The sequence below is a fragment of the Gossypium hirsutum genome, chromosome D02 (genome assembly GCF_007990345.1).
Source record: "Gossypium hirsutum isolate 1008001.06 chromosome D02, Gossypium_hirsutum_v2.1, whole genome shotgun sequence".
Lineage (NCBI taxonomy): Eukaryota > Viridiplantae > Streptophyta > Magnoliopsida > Malvales > Malvaceae > Gossypium > Gossypium hirsutum.
The window spans coordinates 13,865,257-13,889,632 of record NC_053438.1 but is presented as its reverse complement, the minus strand read 5'-3'; the positions used below and the strand labels follow the sequence as shown (position 1 = coordinate 13,889,632).

Sequence of the window (24,376 nt, the reverse complement as noted above, 5' to 3'; positions counted from 1 at the left end):
AACAAAATATGGAAAAACAATAGCAAAACAACAAGATTCTTTTTATTGTAAATTCAAACAAGGTTGGGCCTAACCCAAGCAAAAATTTTTACCCAAAACTCAACCTATTCTCTAAACAGATCTTGTATTTTATCCAAATCCCCTCAGGCAGATGTTCCATCGGGCTGGTGACCCAACTGATGGACAACTATAGTTATAAGAGTGGAAAATAATGTTCAGCATATTAGCTGTACAGTTTTCTCTCTTTCTTTTTTGTTCCTTGTCAATTATTAGTCAATTAATTAGATCGGAGAACAATCAATCAAATGGAGTTAGGGGAACTGTGGGCGATCTTCGGTCCCGGCGTCGCTGGCGCAGTGTTCGGTGCCGGCTGGTGGTTTTGGGTCGACGCCGTCATATGCAGCTCCGTCAATGTCTCTTTCGTCCACTATTTACCTGGTACATCGTGTTTCACCTTTTTTTCTTCCATTAATTTATCAGCTTCCTTTCTAATTTCCTATTATCAATGTTTATATGGTTCATCATTATTATTATTTATTTATTTAGGAATATTTGCTTCTATCGCGGCTTTGATGTTCAATTGCGTTAGGAAAGAGGATATTGATTACTCTCCTTATGATGAAGGCGAGTGGAGGTTAGCTATTTCTTTTCCTTACCTATTTTAATTGAAGCTTTTTTCCCCGAGAAGTTTCCTTCCATATGCTCTACAGAGTTTGATTATACATTCTATTACTGAATTTTGCTAAAATTATAATAATCTTGCCAGTGTTTTGAAAGTTAAGTACTTAGTTAGGGTTTTACTATTTGCTCTGAGTTGTGATACTTTCTGGTGAAATTGAGCTGCTTTTTTTCATATGGCTACTTGAAACGAGGTTTATTGATTTTGTAATGATTACTTTTGAACTCCGAATTCCATAAGCATATTTCTTCGGATTCAACCATAAGCCTGGCAATAATCGTTTCTTTATGACTTGAAAATTTTCAGTAGTAAATGTAAAGAAGTTTGCAGCATGTATTGATGCCATTATCTGAGGGTGAGGGTGTTATATCGGCTAACAATATGTGTTATGCATGGTTTGTCCTGTTCATCCTTGTGTTTAGTGGTACTTAATAAGCTGATCTATTCATCGGCACTTGTAGAGATTAGAATTCTGGATTTGGCACTAGGGCTTTATTTGAATTAAAGCAATTGGGAATTGCTAATGGTGTTTATGCTTTTGATGCACATTCTATCTTGTTTTGTTTTCTTGCCATGCGCCTTGGTTTTCATGTAATTGTGTTTATTGCTTATATTAAGATTGTTTATGTGGCACGTTTCTAGTTGTCCCAACGAATCTGCTGACCATCCTCGTAAATGTTCTGCTATATATTCCAACTCTAGATTCCTTTTATGAAAATTGCTATAAGATTGCTTGTTTTGGGCTAATGGATGCTAATCCGTGATTACAACAGGTTGAAGCTCTGGCTTTTCTTTGCTTATGTTGTATCCTTTGTCTCACTAGCTGCTTCAGTTGGCCTCTTGATACAAGACTCACTAGTGAAATCTGGTCCTTCAATGTGGACGGGTACTGCAGGCATCTTACAGTGTGTGTTTGTCTTAATCAGGTAAATGTTTTCCGTATTTGAAATTGCAGCTATCATCCATATCATGTTAGGTTAATTTTTCTGTAATTATTTCAATTGGAAAATGAATATCAATCTTGTGTGTTGTTCCTATATGAGAATGAGACACAATAGTCAATCCATACATATACTGCCATAGACATTCTAGAAGAAATCCTCTGATTTCATTGAATCTCTGACTGCAGTGGGCTGATATATTGGACTTGTCACTCAGAATAACACATATATATATACAACCTAATCCGCCAGTTTGGAGCCTGGGACTTGAGAAGTGAGGTATCCTTTGTAATTAATCAATGGTTTAAGATGGTTAGAAAATTGCTTCACTTTCATAAATATTGTATTCTACTGTCATGAGTTTGATTATGAAAGAAGGATTGATCCTCTTCCCTTTTGGATATTTATGTGATGATGCTTTTTCGAGTCTAGTTTTCAACCACCTGCCTTTTGTCAATAGACTCGGCTTGGTTTTCAATGAGTTTGGATAGGATAGAGTTTCGTAGTTCAGATTTTTAAAGGTGAAATGGTCAACTCAGATTGCTTGATGCCCACAAATGCAAATTGCTTGATTTGGGTATCTATTTTAGCATAATGACTTATTTGATCTTTTAACTTCAAAAAATAGTCATACCCACCATTTGAATTTTTGCCCCTTTTAACCTTAAAATTTGTATTATTTATCAAATCATCTCAAAATGATTAAAAATTTTAACTAATTTTACTAACATGGGCTGCAATTAACTAATCTTCTAAAATTTTAAAAATTCAGAAAGTTATTTTTGCAAATTAAAAATTATAAAAAAATATTTTAATAAAATTAAAATTTAAAAAAATTAATTAATTATTAACATTACCCCACATTACACATTACGTTTATTTTGACCGAGTGATTTAACAAATAATAGCAGCTAAGGACAAAATTAAATAGGGTTAAAATATTTTTTTTAAATTGAAGGGACAAAAGTAACTTTTCGCAGTTATTAGTTGTGGTACTGAAATATGAGCAGGAATACCTTTTTGGGGCTTGAAAAAAAAATGAACAGTTCCCTAGAAGTTACGAGGCTATTAAGACATGCAAGAAAGAAAACAACATATGGAAATTTAGGCTAAACTAAAAATGGAACTTTTTTTGATTTCCCTTCTTTTTCCTTTCCAAACAATTGACCAAAAACCAACAATAAGATATTTTTGCCTGTAACATTGATTGAGCCTTCTTGAAAGGACCAAAAAGGAAGGAAAAGGAGGAAAATAACCCTAAAAGCTGCTTCTTTCCATCATCATCATCATCTTCCCACTGCACAGACAAAATAGCCCCAAATCAAATCTTTTCCCTATTCCATCAACCTTAGAAAAACCCTAAAGAATTCTCTTGTTATAAGTGAGCAGGACTTATTGTACTATTTGCAAAATGCACCCTCTCTCAAAACCCTAAATCCACCACCTTCCATACCCAACTCCACTAATCAGCTTTCTTTCAACCAGAAGACATCAAAAACAAAGGTGGGGAAAAAAAAAAAAGAAAAACTAATCATCTGCCATCAAAAATTGGAACTTCTTTGGATTTTACTATTCAAGGGCAAAGAAGAGTCAAGCTTCAGATCCAGAGTCAGACGAGCTCAATTCCGAAGAAGCTCCATCTAAATTAGTTGCAAAAGATTGAGCCAGCTTTGGTTGCACACCATGGCGCAGTTGCAGTGATGGCCTCAGTTTCATGTACTGCAAAACCAAATCAATACAAAATAAGCACAAAACATATAAGAATCATCTTATAAGGGTTCTTACTTCTTACTTTACATCTTTTTTTTTTAAACCACACTACTTTTACACAAAATTTACACAAAAGAAAGGAACTGAGTAGACATCATGTTGCAGATGAAAGCATATAACAAGAATACCCGAACCTTAACAACATTCCAATGGAAATAAAGAAAAGAAAAAGAGTTCCATTAGCATAACAGCTCGACATTATTTCCGATATACACTTAAAAGGTTCGATAGATATATTAATACTAGGAATCAAGTCATATAATAACTTCAAAGCAAATTTGTGGAATGAATCCGTTATATCAGTAAAGGGAAAGTAAAGCAAAAAAATTATAAGATATATCTTGCCTCCTGATAAAAAGCATTGATCTCCTCTTCTGTAAGACCTTCATCGTCACCAGAGTGTTCTTCCCAGCCAAGCGAACGAAGGAAAGCAGCCTCTTCCTCATCTGGATGAACCATAGCATAGGAGCTCATATTCTTTTCACCATCATCAGAAAATCTTTGAGCCTCTTGACAGGTGTCACCATTGCTAGTTGCTGCAGAACCATTCTCATTAGCATGAGTAGTCATAGAAGGACTATCTACATTCTTTGTAACTTCAGATTTCTCTGTGGTGGATGATGAAATATGAAGGTTTGCGCCTGAGAGACCAGCTGCAGTGTTTGCTGACGTTTTCTTCTTCAGGAGATTAAAAAAATCATTTCGACTCTGGGTTTGAGCCAAAGAAGGTTTCTTTTCCACAGTGAACCCAGCTATTGGATTCAAGGCAGCTGCTTTGCGCTCCCCAGAAGAAAGCTTTGTGTTGTTATTTCTTGCAGGAGCAGATGTAACAGCAGTAACAGCATGTTGGCTAGTTGCAACTTTGTTGTTCACATTTGTTGGACCAGCTACATCTTTTTGAGTAGGAGATGAGACCCCATTTTCCCATCCTGGTTTCAGAACCAAAAGCTTCCCCGATGTCTTTGGCATCTCAGACTTGACATGTCCACTATGAGGAGATTGATTACCATGATGAATAGAGGAAGGTTGCTGCTGCCCGCTTTTGACAGATATATTCATCTCACTTACTCTGATTGCTGGTTTGGCTTTTGATTTATCCACTGAATTGAGAATCTGGGAGTGGGACAAGAAAATTAGGTAATTATTACCTGCAATTACTATGTTCTTTTATGCATGAAGTAGACAGGTAATAAAGCATTTATGTAAACCACCTACAAGGTTTTGTGCCTTATGGAGAAATCCAAAGAATATTCAGACATGGAAAAACATGGACCAACCTCAAGCTCCTTACAAGTCATAAGAGTCAAAAAAGGCTACAAGAATTCCAAGATAGTAGCTGAGCTTCTAAACAAACATCCAACATACAATCTCAGATGAATAAAGACAGTGTCCCAGAAAGGAAAGAGAAAGAGGGAGGGAGACCAAACATGTTTAATTGGAATAAAACAACTTAATGCAGCTACTAGACAAGATTTTGCCGAAACCTAAGGCAACTGGCTTACCGAACCCTTAGGCATCGAAGGTGTCACTGGTATTAGTTGCTTTGATTGCTTAATAGCCAGTTCCTCACGTCTTTGGGTCTTGACAGACAACTGTTTGAAACAGAATGTTTGGTTAGATCAAAGATATAGGTTATACATGTAATGAGAAGTTAGTGACTGAGAAGCTTACCTGGGGAGCGGTACGGGTTCGAGAAGGAGCTTGAGCTAGTGCTTCAGCCATATTAAGACCAACTGTGACACTTTGGACCCCAGAACTAGAGGTAGAAACAATTAGGGGGGCAGGCAAAGAACCTGTGCTACTACTTCCAACCATGGTGGGCATTTCTGCCAAAGCTGAGGTCCATCCTTCCCCACCAATTAAAGCTGAATTACAAGCAGGTGAACTCAGAGAAGCTGAACTCAAACCAGGAGAAGATACTCTAGCTATCTGAGGCCCTGCTTGCCTGTCTTCAGTTCCAAGTGAGGGAAAATCTTTCTCAAACACAGCCTTGTGGATGTTACTTCCGATAGTACCACCAGAAAGCAGACCATTGCCATTGTTATGATTATTGTTACCACTATCACCTGAGCCCACTGCAATCTTTCGAGGCAAAGGCTCACTCTGTTTCCTAGAGACCATAGAATGAGAACGTCGCAATGCATCTATCTCAACTCTACTGGTAGACACACCAGATTTCTCAACCCTACTGGTAAAGATACTTTCTAAAGGGTCAGAAGAATCACGCTCCCAATGGTCCCCAGAGCTTGACCTATCTTTATCCCTTTCTCGGTCCTTATCACGGTGATTCCTACTAAAGCTACTGTAAGCATGCTTTGCAGAACCATTACTAGAACTCCTCCGTGAATTCAAAGAAGACGCCCGATCCAAAAAAGCATAACGAGGGGAATCAGAATCACCTATATTCCTAAAGTTTCTATGTCTTCCATGATGAACCAGTGAAGAAACATCTAAGACAACAACAACAACAATACAGTTACTATATATTCCCAAATATACATACAAACATTCCTACAATGACAACTATAAAAAGAACATTAGTATAAATGCAATGAGAAACACAATGGCTTAGAAAACAAAAAGTGTACCAAAGGCATATCTAACAGACATGCATGTCCAAGAGTAACATTGTAATGGAGTATAACTAGAATGAGAAATGCAATGTATTCCTAGAAGCTGAGGCGTCAAAGGGTACCTGAATTAAAAGAAGAGGAAGCAAAGTGGTGGGCTGAATTGCCACCACCCCCAGTAACAGGGCCAGTACTTCTCAACCATTCTGGAACTAATGCTGGTTCACTTCTTTCCATAAGGGATATCGAACATGATCATCAGAAAACTAATAATATAAAAGAACACACTTTTTGAACCTTCTTCAAACCCTAACCCACCATATGAATTTTCTTCCTACACAAACTCAAGCTCTTACCCTATTCTTTGTCATTCAAACCACCATAACTTGCCAATAATTTTGCGGATTTAAGGTGAAACTCAACAAATGACAAAGGAGTTGTTTGATCAAAAAGCACAATATGTTTAACACGAATAGGAGGCCATAGCAACCAAAACAAATACAATGACAATAAGGAGATTAGATTCTAATAATTAACTCACTCCTTACTCCATCTTTGATTAAAAGATGGATTTGCAGATTGCTGATTTTTCCAGTTTCAAATGGCCCTCAAATTTCTCATAAAAGAAGATCCAACCCTCTTTCTAAATCAACAACTTAAGCAAGAACAAAGCAATAAAAGGACTATTCCAAAATAATGCTAAATGCCCATAAACCAGTAAAATTAGGAAAAAGAAAAAGTAGCCCTAAATAACAAATAAGTCTTGAGTAAAACTAAAAACCTTAGATTTAATTTTAATTATAAGTTCCCAACTGCTAGGATTTGAACCCAAACGACAAGAAGAAAATTTGGGGAAACATTTGACAAAGAAAAACGGAGAGAACTAACCCTAATCTCCGCTTCAATTCCAGGCTATTGCTTCGTTTCGCGTTCCCAAAATTCCACTCTTTATTTTCCCGGAAAAAAAGGAATAATTACAAAAAGAAAGAAAAATAATAATAACAAAAATAAGATGAAACAACGACGGAAAGTTTCAGTGAAATAAAAGAACAAAAAAACTGGAACAATAGAGAAGAGTGATGAAGAAATAAAGGGGAAATGCCGCAATTTCTGAAATTAGGGTTTTGTTTTTCTGAGGGCAAAGATGGAGGCGTAATTTATTTTTGTTACTATTTTTTGTTTTGATACTGGAACGAAACATATGAAGATCAACCTCTTCTTCCAACCAAAAAAATAAATATTCTATTTTGTAAGTGTAGTTTTTTTATATTTTTATTTCTATCAAATTTTTATTCAAATTTTGGAGAAAGATTTTTATGAGAAATTATTATATTAATAAATGCTCAATAATCTCTTAATTTATTTATGTTATTCCAGATGGTTGTTTTTGTCTATTTATCTTAATATTTTCATCATTAATTGTTCATGGGTATGCTTTACAATCTAAAAAATAATAGTGTTTTTAAACATATTTGATAAATAGACTTTTCTCATAAAAACATTAAAAATGATATTTTTCAACTTATTTTATCTTTCTTTTAAATATTTTTCCTTTAAAATTTTAAAATCTACATTTATAGAACAGTCTAATTAAATTAAGTACTAATACACTTAACAAATTTTATAACTTTAAATTCATTACTTAATTTTTCATTATTTAATCTTAGGCTTTGCTTAGTACAAAGGAAAGTAAATTAGAAAGGTAGAAATTTGAAGAGACAAAATAGGGATGGCAATGGAGTGGGGCGAAAGCCAATATTTCTAAATCCATCACTACTTTATAGTTGGCACAGTCTACTCCACCACTCACCCTACTCCACTACGAATGTATAATTTGAAAACTACTACCACCTCCATGAATGTTGGACACATCCATCCCTGCCCCATCCCGCTCTACTTTAATTAAAATTTTAAAATTTTGCTACTTATATTTAATATTTTCAATATTTTGAAGTCAAATAAACATTTAAACATAATTCTTGAAAATTATTTAAACATAAAATATATAGATCTTTTCTATATCATGTTATTCTATTTTTACCCTTTTAATAGTTTATATATACAAAAATAAAATGGTAATTTCATATAGTGGAGCAGGTCAAGGTGAGGCAAGCAATTATCATAATCACTTCATACTCACTATTCAAAAGAAATAATCCACTCCACATCCACTTTTCAAAAGAAAAAATTCGCTCCATTCGAAGTGAACCGATGCAGAACCCATCGAAAGGTTTAGGTTTTGCCATCCCTAAGGTGGAAAATGTAAATTTTCTTTCCATAGGTGTGCTTGGTAAGAAAGATGAGAAATGTAACGCCCCAGACCTAGCGGGACGGTCCAAGCCAAATTTCAAACATCACAATAGCCATCAAGGTGACTTTCCATTTAAAACTTTACGAACCACACCAACAATTGTACACACCACGCATTTATAGAACATTTCAAATAGAAAATTAGACCTAAGTGCATGATTTTCTAAATTAATCATTTATTTCACATAATCAGAAGGTATAGGGTGAGTGAACCTTAATACTCGGTGGTTTCCTTTAGTTGTAAATATTTGTTAGTTCATTTAATTATCATCAGATTAATCAAGTAATAAAACCATCCAAACAAGCAATCAAGTAAGCAATTATAACGTTCAATAATCCAAAAAAAAAAGTTTGTAATGTTCGTTTACAATCCATTGAAAATTTTATTTAAAATGTCTAAGTCTAATTCTATTACTAAACCCTTAGAACGACCCACATTGCCTTCACTTTGGAGTTTAAAAGCTCAACACACATACTCCAAAAAATATGCCTTGCGATGAATCACCAATTTACCGCTGTCCTCGTTAACCTGTGAACTATTTATCTGCAAGGTAAAGTAAAGACAGTGAGCTTGGAGAAGCTCATTGAGTACACATGCATATAACAAAAATATACACACCAGATATGCCAGATATGTTAGGATTTAAACATACTTTAACAATTCATGTATAACACAAATTACATACTCAACACAATGATATATTGGTAATTCGTGAATATGAAACATGGTCAAATTATATACTTATTGGATAAACGGATCTCCGAAACACTCCACATGACTCATAAAGTCGTATGCTATCTCCATGTAAGTGTAGCACGTATGCTCACACTCTCGAAACACACCTCGCTACAACAGTAAATGGAGCTATGCTCGACATTCCCTTATCTCTCCAACGCTATCTCCGGGCCACAATGCCCAACACATAATAAAATGTGAGTACTCACAATCCTATGACATGTCAGTGGTATCCAACGGTTTCAAGTGTTCACATTGCCCACATATCTAATTAATCACATTTTATTACACAATATAATTGGCTTGCACTACTGTTGAGCTCGCACTTAGCATTTCACAATAGTATAATTTTGCACTAATCAAAACTCGCTATTTCATAAAACTCAAAATTCACTTATGGGTTATTGTATGCATGAATGTGCACTATAAATAGAATTCACATGTTATAAAAGTCCGCATTATATAATTTATCTTTATGTCCACTTGCAAGTACTACATAACCATAAACGAATGTATATTACATATATATACATACCTATTTAGTGACCTTTGTCACATCAACTTTAGCATACATTAAAAGTCTCATATACATTTAAATATATTAGATAATACAAAACCTATAACCACGTATATATTATATATAATAAAACCCACACATATATATGTACTATGTATATACAGACCCACACAAATATATTATACATATAACACCCATGCACTTAAATATATATTATATATTATATATGACACCCATGCATGCATATATATATATTATATATAAATAACAAAACCCCTATACGTATATATTAGATATACGTACCTTCGAAATTTGCACATGGATATTCAACAATTCAAACAAAATCGCAAGAATTTGCACTTGGAAAAAGTCGAGGTTCACATACCATAAGTGGGGGTTCGCAAGCCTCAATTTGACTTTCTAGATCTCGTAATTCATGCTAAAATAAGACATACAAATGCACTCACCTGTAGGTCACCACGACTTGTCGAACTACATAACTTTATGCTTGCCTTTATTCCAATTTGTTGAGGCTCCACCAACGCTTTCAGCTTCGTACTAAAATATACATATTACTAAGCATTCAAAAACAATCTAGCTTACTCTCTTTGTGTTCATACAATGGTTCTCCTCTCACACATACTTATTCGACTTATTTCGAACAATCTATTTCGCTTAATTTCATCTTTTTAACTTATTTAAATCATTAATTTCTACCTCCTAACCCCTAACTTGTGCCTAATTATAGATCTAGGCCGATAATTCAACTCAATTTTACTAACACTACTTTTCTAAAAAAATCCACCATTCATCCTCATTCTCAAAAGAAAACCATTTAATTCATGCAATTATTTAAATATTTTGATAGATTGAATTTGCAAACCTCTTAGCCTCATCAAAACATACTAAAAATCATTTTAAAAATATCTCTTAGCTTTTTATTATGTGATTCACCATTTTTATGCAAAAGATAGCTTTAAAACCATGGATCTTTAATTTTCTTGCTTAGATATATGAAAATTCAAATTAAAAACACCTAACAAAATTTTAATACATAAGAAAATAATAGATTTACCATTAGTTTGAAAACCTTCATGAATTTGCATCATTGAGCAAAAAGGAGTTAAGTTTAGGTGAGAAAGTGGAGAAGAAATAATGATTTTCTTGCAAAATTGAAAGAATAAAGAGTGTTTGGATGCCAAGAAAATATAGAAGATGTAGAAATTTTTGTGAGAAAATTTTCCAATCATGATCTAACAAATTTTTAAAATTAAAAAGCATGGAGAGAAATTGGGAAGGTAAGTTGCTTTTATAGCCAACTAATTTTTTTTTTAAAATTGGGCTATTTACCCTCTAAGTCCACTCTTATTTCTCCCTTGTTATAATAACTCTTTTTAAATACTAGTCTTAATTTACACATTTAACCTCTACTTTAACCATTATTCCAAATTAGTCACTATTAATTTTTACTAATGCCCCAATTATTAATACCATTATTATTTAATTTAATTATTATTTTTACTATTATTAACTAATTGATTATTTTATCATATTTTAATTCTTGTGACACAAAATTTGATTTTTCTCTTGAGCCCACAATCTAATACCCATTTCTACTAACCTGGTTTTCGAGATGCGACAAATCCCCCTTTAAAAAGAATTTCGTCCTCGAAATTACCTAAATCAAATAGATAAGGATATTGATGTCTCATCGCATCCTTGGTTTCCCAAGTAGCCTATTTGGTTTTGTGATTAGGCCACAAAACTTTTACTAAAGGTATGGTCTTGTTACGCAACACCTTAACCTCACGAGATAGGATTTCGATCGATTCCTTTTCATAGGTAAGATCATGTCGAACTTTAATTTTCTCTATTGAAACAATATGAGATGAGTTGGATTGGTACTTCCGCAACATAGACATGTGGAACAAATCGTGTATACGCTCAAGTTCAGTCAGTAACCTAAGTCGATATGCTATCGGTCTGATCCTCTCAATAACCTCAAAGGGTCCAATAAATCTCTGACTCAACTTACCTTTTCGTTCAAATCTCAGAACCTTCTTCCAAGGTGAAATCTCAAGTAACACTCGATCCCTAACCTAAAACTCGATATCACGACGTTTTAAATCAACATAAGACTTTTGCCTGTCCGAAGCGACTTTCAGTCTATCACTAATCAATTTCACCTTCTCCTCAGTCTCCTAAATCAAATTCGGACCCACAACACATCTTCCATCCAACTCGGACCAACATAGAAGAGTCCTATAGCTCCTACCATATAGTGCCTAGAATGGTGCCATCTAAATACTCGACTGGTAGCTATTGTTGTAAGTGAACTCCACTAAAGACAGATATCGCTCCTAACTACCACCAAACTCGATGACACAACTACGCAACATATCCTGTAGTATTTGAATTACCCGTTTCGATTGACCATCTGTCTAGGGATGATAATCCGTACTAAAGTTAAGCTTCGAATCCAAAGCTTCTTGAAGACTCCTCTAAAATCTCGAGGTAAAACATGGATCTTTATCAGAAATGATCAGAACTGGTACAACATGAAGTCAAACTATCTCTGTCACGTACAACTTAGCTAATCTTTCCATCGAGTAATTAGTACGCACTGCTAGAAAATAAGCACTCTTCGAGAACCGGTCAACAATCACCCAAACAAAATCTTTTTTCATTGAGGTCAATGGTAAACCTAAGACAAAGTCCATCGTGATCCTCTCCTATTTTCACTATAGAACTTATATCGATTATAAGAAACCCGAAGGTTGTTGGTTTTTCGCCTTCACTTTGTGATACACTAAACATCAGCCTACAAAGTCGGTAACATCCCACTTCAATCTAGGCCACCAGTATAATTCCCGAAGATCCCAATACATCTTGATACTACCGGAGTGCATAACATAGGGGCTACTATGTGCCTCGATAAGAATCGCGTGCCTAAGCTCCACATTAACAGGCACACATAGTCTCCCACGAAAACTTAAGATACCGTTGGGATTCAACTCAAAGTCTCCACCATTACCATCCTCAACCTATCGGATCTTTTTCACTAAAAACTCATCAACCAACTGCCTCTCCTTAATCTGACGTGATAAAGTCGACTTCACCTAAATTTTATCCAACAAACCACCATCACTGGTTAAACTCAACCGTGCAAACATGGCTCACAACTCAAATATCGAATTTTGACTCAAAACATCAACAACCATATTCATTTTGCTGAGATGATACTCAATCACGCAGTCATAATCTTTCAGTTGCTAAATTTAGCACATCTGTCTCAAGTTTAACTCTTTCTGGGATAGGAGATACTTAAAACTATTATGACCAGTGTAGATAACACATCTCTCACCATACAGATAATGCCGCCAAATTTTGAATGCAAAAACCACAAAAACTAAATCTAAATTGTGGGTCGGGTAATTACACTCATGTGGCTTCAACTGCTTCGAAACATATGCTACCACCTTCTTATCCCGCATCAAAACAAACCCAAGTCTTGTATACGACGCATCACTGTAACCACATACTCCTTCTCGGACTCTAGTTGAACCAACACTAGTGCCTCAGTCAACATCATTTTAAGTTTCTCAAATCATTTCTACCTCTCCTCGGTCCACTCAAATGGCACATTCTTTTGAAATATCTTCGTTAAGGGTGCAACTATGATGGAGAACCCCTCAATGAATCTAAGGTAATAACTAGCTAATCTTTGAAAGTTTCAGACCTCAGTAACATTCCTCGACTGTTTCCATTCTAGACTAGCCTTGACATTCTTTGAGTCAACACGGATCCCCTTAGAAGATACCACGTGATTGAGAAACATCATCTCTTGAAGCCAGAACTAGCACTTACTCAGCTTCGCATATAGCTACTTCTCACGCAGAATTTGAAGAATAATCCAGAGATGTACATTATGATCATCCTCGGTTCGGGAATACACGAGAATGTCATCTATAAAGACAACTAAAAACTGATCCAAATACGTGGAAAACCTGATTCATCTGGTCTATGAATGGTGCAGGCGCATTCGTCAACACAAATGGCATAACTAGAAACTCGTAATGCCCATACTTAGTTCTGAATGCAGGCTTCAGGATATCAACCACTTTTACATTGAGCTGATAATACCCAGACCTCAAATCGATCTTCAAAAACATCGTTGCTTCTTTGAACTGATGAAATAGGTAATCAATTTGAGGTAAAGAATACTTGTTCTTGATGGTTAACTTGTTCAACTTTTGATAATAGATACACAGCCTCAAGGTACCCCAAGGCGATACGCTCGATTGAATAAACCCTCGATCTAACAAATTTTGTAACTGGATCTTCAGCTCTTTGAGTTCTTTTGGTACCATGCGAGAAGGTGCAATTGACACCAGTGTGATACCAGGATAAACCTCAATACCGAACTCAACTTCCTGATTTGGCGGCTAACTAGGTAGCTCTTCTCACATCAGGAAAATCCCTTAAGGTGAGAATATCCTGAACCCTCAAATACTTACTTCTTGAATGTAGTACATAGGCTAAGTAAGCTTTGCAACCTTTACTCAATAGCTTCTCAGCCTTGGCTTTCAGATGATTTTGACCGATCGGAGCCCTTCTTCTCGGACTTAAATACTACCGGTCTCAATAGCTAGATCAACGTCTCCTTTACTGCATTAACCTTCTCCACCAAATCATCGAATGCCTCATTGCTCTATGTTACTAGATATACTCGAATATCCTGATTTAGCCCAACTCGAAACCTCTTACACCTCTCATTCTCAAAGAACACCATATCTGGAGCATATTGGTTGAGTTGTACAAACTTGGACTCATACTCAGCCACAAACATATTTCCCTAGACCAGATCTAGAAACTCCTTCTTTCTAGCATCCAGGTACTACTCTCTTACGTACTTCTTTCAGAAGGACTCCAAAAAGAACTCCCAAGTTAGGTGATCAGCAGTGATCCCTCTCTTTATCATATTCCACCAACGACGAGCTTCACTTTTTAGTAAAGATACGCTGCAACCCAACTTCTCATTTGATTAGATTAGCTTTTTTAGCTTATCGAAATTCTTTACCACTCAAAGCTCAAAGTCGTTCGAGTGGCAACCCTCGGCAGCTAGGGCAGAGTTCCCACTGGCTATCCTTTAAAACGCCCCAATCAACATTTCAACAAAGGGCCCGAAACTAGTTCCAAGTACAACTTACCCCGGGGCAGGTTCCACCAGTACATTAGTAGTTGGATGCCTGCGTCGAGAAGATATTCTATCTACTATTTACATAAGTTTAAATAAAACAGGAAAGTGAGAAGTGGCAAGTGATCCAAGGCAATTTTTTAAGAAAACACTTTCAAAGAAGGCAATGTGTTTCTGTTCCAACCCCAGTTACAACTAATTTTCATACAAGGTTATTTTTGTTAAAAAGGTTAAATTACCATTTTTATTTTAAATTTTTAAAATCAAAGTATTTATATTTTCAAAAATACTAACTTGTGTCTCCGCTTGAGTTTTTGTAAACCTGATTTTGATACCACTAAATGCACACCCCAAACTCGGCCGGAACAGTCCAACCCGAACTTTAAACATCACATTAGCCACCTAGGTGACTCTCTATTTAAAACTTTATGAAGCATTCCAACCAACTGTACACACCACGCATTTGCAGAACATTTCATATAAGAAATTAGACCTAAGCACATTCTTTTCTAAATTAATCATTTATTTCACACAATCAGAAGGTATAGGGTGTACCTTAATACTTGGTGGTCTCCCTTAGCTGCAATGATTTGTTAGTTCATTTAATTATCACCAGATTAATCAAGTAATAAAACCATCCAAACAAGTAATTAAGCAAGCAATTATAATGTTCAAAATTAAAAAAAAAAGTCTGTAATATCCATTTACAGCCTGTTGAAAATTTTATTTAAAATGTTAAAGTCTAAATCTATTACTAAACCCTTAGAACGACCTACATTGCCTTCATTTTGGAGTTTAAAAGCTCAACACTCATACTCAAAAAAAAAAAAAATACCTTGCGATGAATCACAAATTTGTCACCGTCTTCGCTAACTCGTGAGCTATTTATCTGCAAGGTAAAGTAAAGAGTGTAAGTTTGGAGAAGCTCTGTGAGTGCACATGCATATAACACAAATATAGACACCAGAAATGCTAGGATTTAAACATACTTTAACAATTCACGTATAACACAAATTACATACTCAACACAATGATATATTGGTAATTCATGAATATGAAACATGGTCAAATTATATACTCATTGGACAAGCGGATCTCTAAAACACTCCACATGACTCATAAAATCGTACACTATCTCCATGTAAGTGTAGCACGTATGCTCACACTCTCGAAACACACCTCGCTACAACGATAAATGGAGCTATGCTCGACATTCCCTTATCTCTCCAACGCTATCTCCGGGCCACAATGCCCAACACATAATAAAAGGTGAGTACTCACAATCCTATGACATGCCAATGATATCCAACGGTTTCAAGTGTTCACATTGCCAACATATCTAATTAATCACATTTTATTACACAATATAATTGGCTCGCACTACTGTTGAGCTCGCACTTAGCATTTCATAATAGTATAATTTTGCACTAATCAAAACTCACAATATCATAAAACTCATAATTCACTTAGGGATTATTGCATGCATGAATGTGCACTATAAATAGAATTCGCGTGTTATAAAAGTTTGCCTTATATAATTTATTTTTATGTCCACTCGCAAGTACTACATAACCATATACGAATATATATATATTACATATATATACATACCTATTTAGTGACCTTTGTCACATCAACTTTAGCATACATTGAAAGTCTCATATACATTTAAATATATTAGATAATACAAAACCTATAACCACATATATAATATATATAATAAAACCCACACATATATTATGTATAGGAGAACCACGCTTATATATGCACTATATATATACAGACCCACGCAAATATATTTTACATATACCACCCATGCACGTAAATATATATTATATATTATATATTATATATAAGACCCATGCATGCACATATATTATATATATAAATAACAATACCCCTATACGTATATATTATATATACGTATCGTTTAAATTTGCACAACATGGATACTCAACAATTCAAACAAAATCACAAGAATTTGCACCTAGAAAAAGTCGAGGTTCGCATACCAGAAGTGGGGGTTTGCAAGCCTCACTTCGACTCTCTAGATCTTGTAGTTTATGCTAAAATACGACATACAAATGCACTCACCTGTAGCTCACCACGACTTGTTGAACTACATAACTTTATGCTTGCCTTTATCCCAATTTGTTAAGGCTTCACCAACGTTTTTAGCTTCGCACTAAAATATACATATTACTACGCATTCAAAAACAATCTAGCTTATGCTCTTTGTGTTCATACAATGACTCTCCACTCATACATACTTATTTGACTTATTTCGTACAATCTATTCCGCTTAATTTTATCTTTTTAACTTAATTAAATCCTTAATTTCTACCTCTTAACCCCCTAACTTGTGCCTAATTATAGATTTAGGCCGATAATTCAACTCAATTTTTCTAGACACTACTTTTCTAAAAAAACCATCGTTCATCCTCATTCTAAAAAAAAACCATTTAATTCATGTAGTTATTTAAAGATTTTGATAAATTGAATTTGTAAACCTCTTAGTCTCGTCAAAATGTACTAAAAATCATTTTAAAAATATCTCTTAGCTTTTTATTATGTGATTCACCATTTTTCTGCAAAAGATAGCTTTAAAACCATGGATATTTAATTTTCTTGCTTAGATATATGAAAATTCAAATTAAAAACACCTAACAAAATTTTAATACATAAGAAAATAATAGATTTACCATTAGTTTGAAAACCTTCATGAATTTGCATCATTGAGCAAAAACGAGTTAAGTTTAGGTGAGAAAGTGGAGAAGAAAGAATGATTTTCTTGCAAAATTGAAAGAATAAAGAGTGTTTGGATGCCAAGAAAATATAGAAGATGCAGAAATTTTTGTGAGAAAATTTTCCAATCAAGATCTAACAAATTTTGAAAATTAAAAAGAATGGAGAGAAATTGGGAAGGCGAGTGGCTTTCATAGCCAACTATTTTTTTAAAAAAATTGGGCTATTTACCCTTTTTGTCCTCTCTTATTTCTCTCTACTTCTAATATCCCCTTTTTAACTATTAGTCTTAATTTACACATTTAACGTCTACTTTAACCATTATTCCAAATTAGTCTCTATTAATTTTTACTAATGCTATAACACCCTTAATCCATCTCTATTGCCTGATTAAGGTTATGGAGTATTACAACACATATCATAACAATTACTAACATTTAACCATTCAAATAAAAAATTAAATAACAAATAATCAAATTCAAATGTCATTCGTAGCATAATTACAATTATTGACCTTAAACCGAGCCTACAGGGCCCTAAAAATAGCTTAGGGACATTTAGGGATCAATTTGAAACGAAATAGAATATTTTAGAAAAACTTGAAAATATTGAAAACAGGGGTCACATAGCCGTTTGACAAAGCCCAAGCCGTGTGGCACAGGGACATGGCCGTGTGGCCAACCATTTAGCAGCTCGTGTAGCTTTCGAAATAATTTCACACGGTTGTGTGCCAGAGCGTGTAACAATCAAAATACCTTAACATAGCCATGCCCCAGGCTGTGTGCATATTCGAATTAAAAACACATGGCCGTATGGCCACTCTACATGTTAGTGCTACCAAGCCGTGTAACCTACTGATGCAGTATGATTTAGAGTCACATGGACATGTGACAGGACCCGTGAAACCTACACATAAAAACAAAAAGAGTCACATGACCTTGTGGGTTGGCCATATGTGACACATGACCATGTGACAGCCCATGTCTCAGGTCGTGTGTACCTTAAATAGCTTCATAAACAAACCAAAACATAACCTATTTCTTAGGTGCCAAGACAAACCAAATACATATGCTTACAAGCCTCCAAAAGAAATCCAAATAGACCCAAAACATACCAAATCATTCAAGTTATGTGCCTAACCAATGTGCCCTCATTGACACCACAATTCAAATATCCAATCAAGTTGCATTTCAAGGTTTACATGATCACATTTTAAGACATGCCAAATTTACCATTCATCCACAACATTTAATCCATTTCACCAAACATCAAAAATCACATAATTATGAACCCTTACAAACCAAACATCAAAAATCGATTCACATGTACTAAAATCCATCCAAAGGCAAACATCATTCAAGTTTAACAAACTCCACAAGTAACAAGTAACCAAAATATTTTCAAATCTCCTATTATATTCCATATAACCAAAAGTGAAAATTCAAAAACTACCAAAAGATTTCTGAATAGTGTGATTTCTTCGAGTTGATCTGATCGCCAAATTTCCACAAAATGCTATCTATAAAGAAATATGATAAATAACATGAGTAAGCTTTTATAGAGCTTAGTAAATTCAATGATTACAACAATAAAGCTTACCGAAATAACATAAAAATATTAATAACAAGATTAATAGTCAATGTTTCTTGTCAACCACAATCCATAATAGGTGAGTTTATACATGGATTAATATGTGACACATTTGAATATAATTATACGAAATCATTTAATATCAAGTCACAAGTCTATCAGGAATTCAAGAAAAATATTCTGAAAAATTCCATAATAATTCATTTAACACTAGAAAAATTGCTCGATGCTCAAACAAGCTCATTTAATCTCAAACTACGAATATGAGTACACAATTATCCATTTGAAACACACCAAATGCTCAAACAAGATCATCTAACAGAAAACACGCCTTGGCATCAAGTGCCTAGCCGTTAGGCTAACATCCCTCCGAAAACATGCCTGGGCACTGAGTGCCAAGCTCGAAGGGTTTACTTCTGCCCTCGGTAACATGTTAGAATCATTGTAATATATCACGATAGTTCGCAACAAATGTTGAACCTTGATATACTCAGTGTATAAACACAAGTCAGGTGTCATCACTTTATCACAAATCAATCCCGTGTAGTACACATTATAACCTATTGGCATGCCAATCGTACTCTATCCTACGTTCATCTTGCTCAAGAGATATCATTACTGAACAATGTTCCAACAAATTCCTTTTTCAATTCACTTTAATTTAACATCAAACATTCAATTAAACATCCAGAAACCAATTTCTCATTCAATTACAATTTAAAATAAATTAAACTAAATCGAATGAACTTTCCAAGCTAAACTGCAGTAGTGGCAAAAGTTTAGGGACTATTCTGCAACTTTCCCTTTTCCTTGGTTATCTACTTGTTCTTGACCTATAATATAATTTATTTCAATTATTCACTTGAATTTCATATGCTATTCAATTTAATACATATAACTTCTTATTTACAATTTTTCAACTTCTTATTTACAATTTTTCATTTTTTCCCCAATATTTACATTTTATATAATTTAATCCCTAAACTCAAAAATTACGAAATTAACTCTTTTTAAAGACATCCCATGTCAACTGAATTTTTAGGGTCTCAAAAAAGCCCTTTATTTAACATAATTTTACAACAATATCTCGAGATTTTACCATTTAAATAATTTAATCCTTTAGCATTAAAATCAACAAAAACTACGTTATAAAATAGTCTTATTTAACAATCAAGTTTAACAATCTATCATAAAGTTTGACAAGCTCCTCATACTCATCCATGGCATAATCCAAAACATTTAACAATTTTACAAATTATCCTCCAGGTTAATTAGATTTAGCTAAAACGATTACAAAAGCATAAAAATTACTAAAAACAAAACTAAAAATCACTTTCGTGCATAGATAACAAGTGCCAAATATTCAATCTACAACCATGGCTTCTCTCATATCCAATTTTTGGCAAAGAACAAAAGAAAGATGATGATTTGTTTGTTTCTTTTAAGTTTTTAATGTTTAATTGTCTAATTACTAATTTACCCTTTAATTAAAAATCTAATTTAGCTAAAAATCTAGCCTTAACCGTTCGCTACAATTAAAATAGGTATATTTACCATTGAAGGCCACCACTTAAACATTTCATAGCTATTTAATACTTTTAATTAGTAGATTCTAACTTTTACAGCTTTTACAATTTAGTCATTTTACGTAATTAACTACCTAATGATAAAATTTCTTAACCAAAATTTAATACGACACTAATAACTTCGTAAATATTATATAGCGAAAATTTGCAGATTGATACGTCGAAATTTTGGTCCCGAAACCACTATTTTTGACACCACTAGAAAACTGGTTGTTACAACTCTTCCCCCTTAAGAAATTTCGTCCTCAAAATTGTTACCTAAGAATAAGTTCGGGAATTGTTTTCTCATTGATTCCTCAGTCTCCCAAGTAGCTTCCTCGATACCATGTCAATGCCACAGAATTTTTACTAACGACATTCGTTTATTCTGAAGTTCTTTTACCTCATGAGATAAAATTCTTATTGGTTCTTCAGAATACGACAAATCTTGCTTTAATTCAATCTCACTGGAAGTAATCACATGTGAAGGATCTGACTTATACCATCTCAGTATCGAAACATGGAAAACATTGTGAATCTTTTCAAGTTCTAGAGGTAGAGCGAATCTATAAACTACATGAACGATTTTTTCAATAATCTCATACGGTTCGATAAACCTCAGACTCAATTTCCTTTTTCTACCAAACTGAAGCACTTTCTTCCATAGTGAAACTTTCAAAAACACTCAATCACCAACGACAAATTCTATATCTCTTATTTTGAAATCTGCGTACGATTTCTATCGATCAGATGCAACTTTCAAAAAATCCCGAATAACACAGACCTTGTCTTCAGTTTCACGAATCAAATTGGTTCGAACTAACTTAGATTCGTTCAAGTCGGACTAGTACAACAGTGCTCCACATTTTCTACCGGATAAAGCTTCAAATGGTGCCATTGTAATACTAGATGGATAGCTATTATTATAAGCAAATTCAGCTAACAGCAGATATTTATCCGAGCCACCCTCGAAGTCAAGAATACAATATCGTAACATGTTGTCCAAAATTTGTATCACCCGTTTTGATTGTCTTTTAGTCTATGGATGAAATGCCGTACTAAAACGAAGTTTGGTGCCCAGAGCTTCGTGAAATTTACCCTAAAATCTAGAGGTCAATCTCGGATCTTGATACGAAATAATAGATATTGACACTCAATGCGATCTAACAATCTCAGACACATACAACTTAGATAATTTTTCAAGTAAATAATCCATTCTGACAAGAATAAAATGAGCCGACTTAGTCAATCTGTAATATCCCGAATTAGGGCCTAATCAAAATAGTGGTTTTGTGACCACAAATCCGAGATAGAAATAATTATTTTATAATTATTTTGAGGTTTATGATATGATTGCATGATTGGGTGAAAATTTCGTGATGAAATTCTATGCCTAAAGTGCTTAAATTGAAAGTAGGGACTAAATCGAATAAGTTGCAAAACTTGCATTCTAGAAGTTTTTAGTATGAAATTGTTTTGGAATATTAATGAGGAGGTCTTAAATAGAAATTTGACCAATTTTAAGTTCATGGACAAAATTAGGACATGGAAGGAATTTTTGGAAAGTTTAGTAGTAAGGGTATTTTGCTCATTTAGTTATTAAAATGAATTAAAAACAAAATTAAAAGCCAATTTTTGTCCATCTTCTTCATTAGGCCGAAATTTCAAGGGTTCTCCATAGCTAGGGTTTGTTTCAAGCTTCCAAGCTCCATAGTAAGTGATTCCAAGCCCCGTTTTTAATGATTTTTACGTTTTTGAGATCCCGGTAGCTCGATTAAGCTTATGCTAACAATAATTCAACTTAGGGTTCATATTTGGAAAAATACCCATAGGTGAAATTTGTGTATTTTGATGTTTTATGATAGAATATGGGGTTTTAAATTATGTTAGACAACTTGTGCTACTCGGTTTTGAGTGAAAACGAGTAAAATGGCTTAATCGGTAAAAATACCTAATAGTCATAAGTACATGTTAGAGTGAGAATTTGATGTTGCCATAGAAGAGACAAGTGATCAGCATGTTGTAAAACATAAGAATAAGGAATAAAGTTTAATCCCGAGCCTAGGGGCAAAAATGTAAATATGCAAAAGTTTAGGGGTAAAATTGTAATTTTGCCAAAATTTGAGTTAAGGATTAATTTGATAATGTGAGTATTAAATAAGCTAAATGTGTAATTTTAGATCAAGAAAGACGTGGAATCGACCTCAATCGAGGAAAAGAAAAGATTGTGGACTAAATTGCAAAATCTTTGTATTTTGGTACCAAGGTAAGTTCATGTGTAAATAATGTAGCATAATGGTTATTTTTAAGTTATTGATGTTAATTATATGTTATGCTAAATTTTATTATGAAATGTATGCTTTGTGGTTAATTTCAAATAATATGTAAATTATGTGAACTACTTGTTAAATATAATTGTTACCGAGTATTGATTTCGGCATTCTACGGAAGACGGTAAGGATAAGTGTTCGAGGAAAAAGCCCGTTTGAACCTTAGGAATAGATTAGGATACAAGTGACATGTCACTAGGATGGTTGAGCATCCGAACTCGTTGAGTTGAGTCCGAGTTCACTTATGGATGCGAATGTCCGAACTCGTTGAGTTGAGTCCGAGTTCGTGAGATGTAACTAGGCATCCGAACTCGTTGAGTTGAGTCCGAGTTCACTTATGGATGCGAACGCCCGAGCTCGTTGAGTTGAGTCCGAGTTCGCTTATGGGCGGGTTACATGATTGCTTGATTGAATATGTGGCACTTATATGCAAATTATCCATGTATCCGAATTATATTCCGATGTGTTCAACGGGTAAAGTTCTACTCAATGGAGGAATATTCGAGATGTAAAGAGAAGTATTGGTGAGTGATGTGAAATGGTTATTTTGGACAGGTATGTATTTAACCCTCGGGTTGAGTATTGATACAACCACGATAAGGTAATAAGATGATGAAAAATGATTAAAAATGTGATATGTGTTTTAGTGATACATGCTAATGTTGATTGGTATGACTGTTTGTTATGTTACTTATTATTTGCATATGAACTTACTAAGCATTTATGCTTACTCCCTCCTTCTTACTCATTGTAGTTTTGGACAAGCCAGCTCAGGAGTCGGGATAGGTCGAAGGCTCAGTCACACTATCCGGAAGACTTTTGGTAAATGGCTTGTAAATTTAAGTATGGCATGTATAGCAATATACCTATTTTGTGTAAATGATCTTATGGTATGGTTGTGGAATGGTTGAGGAAATGCTTGATAATGATAAATTATGAAAATGGTTAGTGTAGATTATGTTTGATGTTAAGGAAAACTATTAAGATACTTAGTGCATAAAAACTCATAAAAAGGATGAAATTTGCCATAAACAGAATACTACAGCAACACTGACGCGAGTTTGAAAATTTATTAAAAATCATAGCAATTGAATTTGGTGATGGAATACATATAAAATTGAAGCTTATTATGTCTAGTTTCACATGAAACAAATGAAACAGGTAAAGGAATTATATGTTAGAAGATATTTGAATTTTAGTGAAATAGGGTCGTAGTAGTTTTTGAATCCCCTGTTCCAACTTTAGAAATTCATTATAAATTATAAAGATATAATTAGGTGGTATATTTTATATCCTCAGAATCCTTATTGAGTCTAGTTTTAGTAGAAACAAATCTCATAGTCATATGAATCTTGTACAGAGAGAAATGTGGTTCGTAGTAAACAGAGGTCAGACCAGTCGAGTCCTAAAACAGGGGTAACTTTAA

At 34.2% G+C, this 24,376-nt stretch overlaps 2 protein-coding genes across 2 annotated transcripts; one reads left to right on the top strand and one right to left on the bottom strand.

The window, feature by feature from the left end:
• Positions 1 to 86: 86 nt before the first annotated feature.
• LOC107910589 (transmembrane protein 50 homolog) lies at positions 87 to 2,021 on the top strand. The gene is made up of 4 exons (XM_016838471.2): positions 87 to 438; positions 547 to 634; positions 1,453 to 1,605; positions 1,809 to 2,021. Exons 1-4 carry the CDS (start codon positions 306 to 308, stop codon positions 1,840 to 1,842), a joined length of 408 nt encoding a protein of 135 aa, XP_016693960.1. The 5' UTR covers positions 87 to 305; the 3' UTR covers positions 1,843 to 2,021.
• A 709-nt stretch (positions 2,022 to 2,730) lies between these two features.
• Positions 2,731 to 7,199, bottom strand: LOC107910590 (mediator of RNA polymerase II transcription subunit 1). Its single transcript, XM_016838473.2, has 5 exons — positions 6,086 to 7,199; positions 5,062 to 5,840; positions 4,893 to 4,982; positions 3,736 to 4,503; positions 2,731 to 3,339 (listed from the first exon to the last, which is right to left on the bottom strand). Exons 1-5 carry the CDS (start codon positions 6,195 to 6,197, stop codon positions 3,211 to 3,213), a joined length of 1,878 nt encoding a protein of 625 aa, XP_016693962.1. The 5' UTR covers positions 6,198 to 7,199; the 3' UTR covers positions 2,731 to 3,210.
• Positions 7,200 to 24,376: the final 17,177 nt, after the last annotated feature.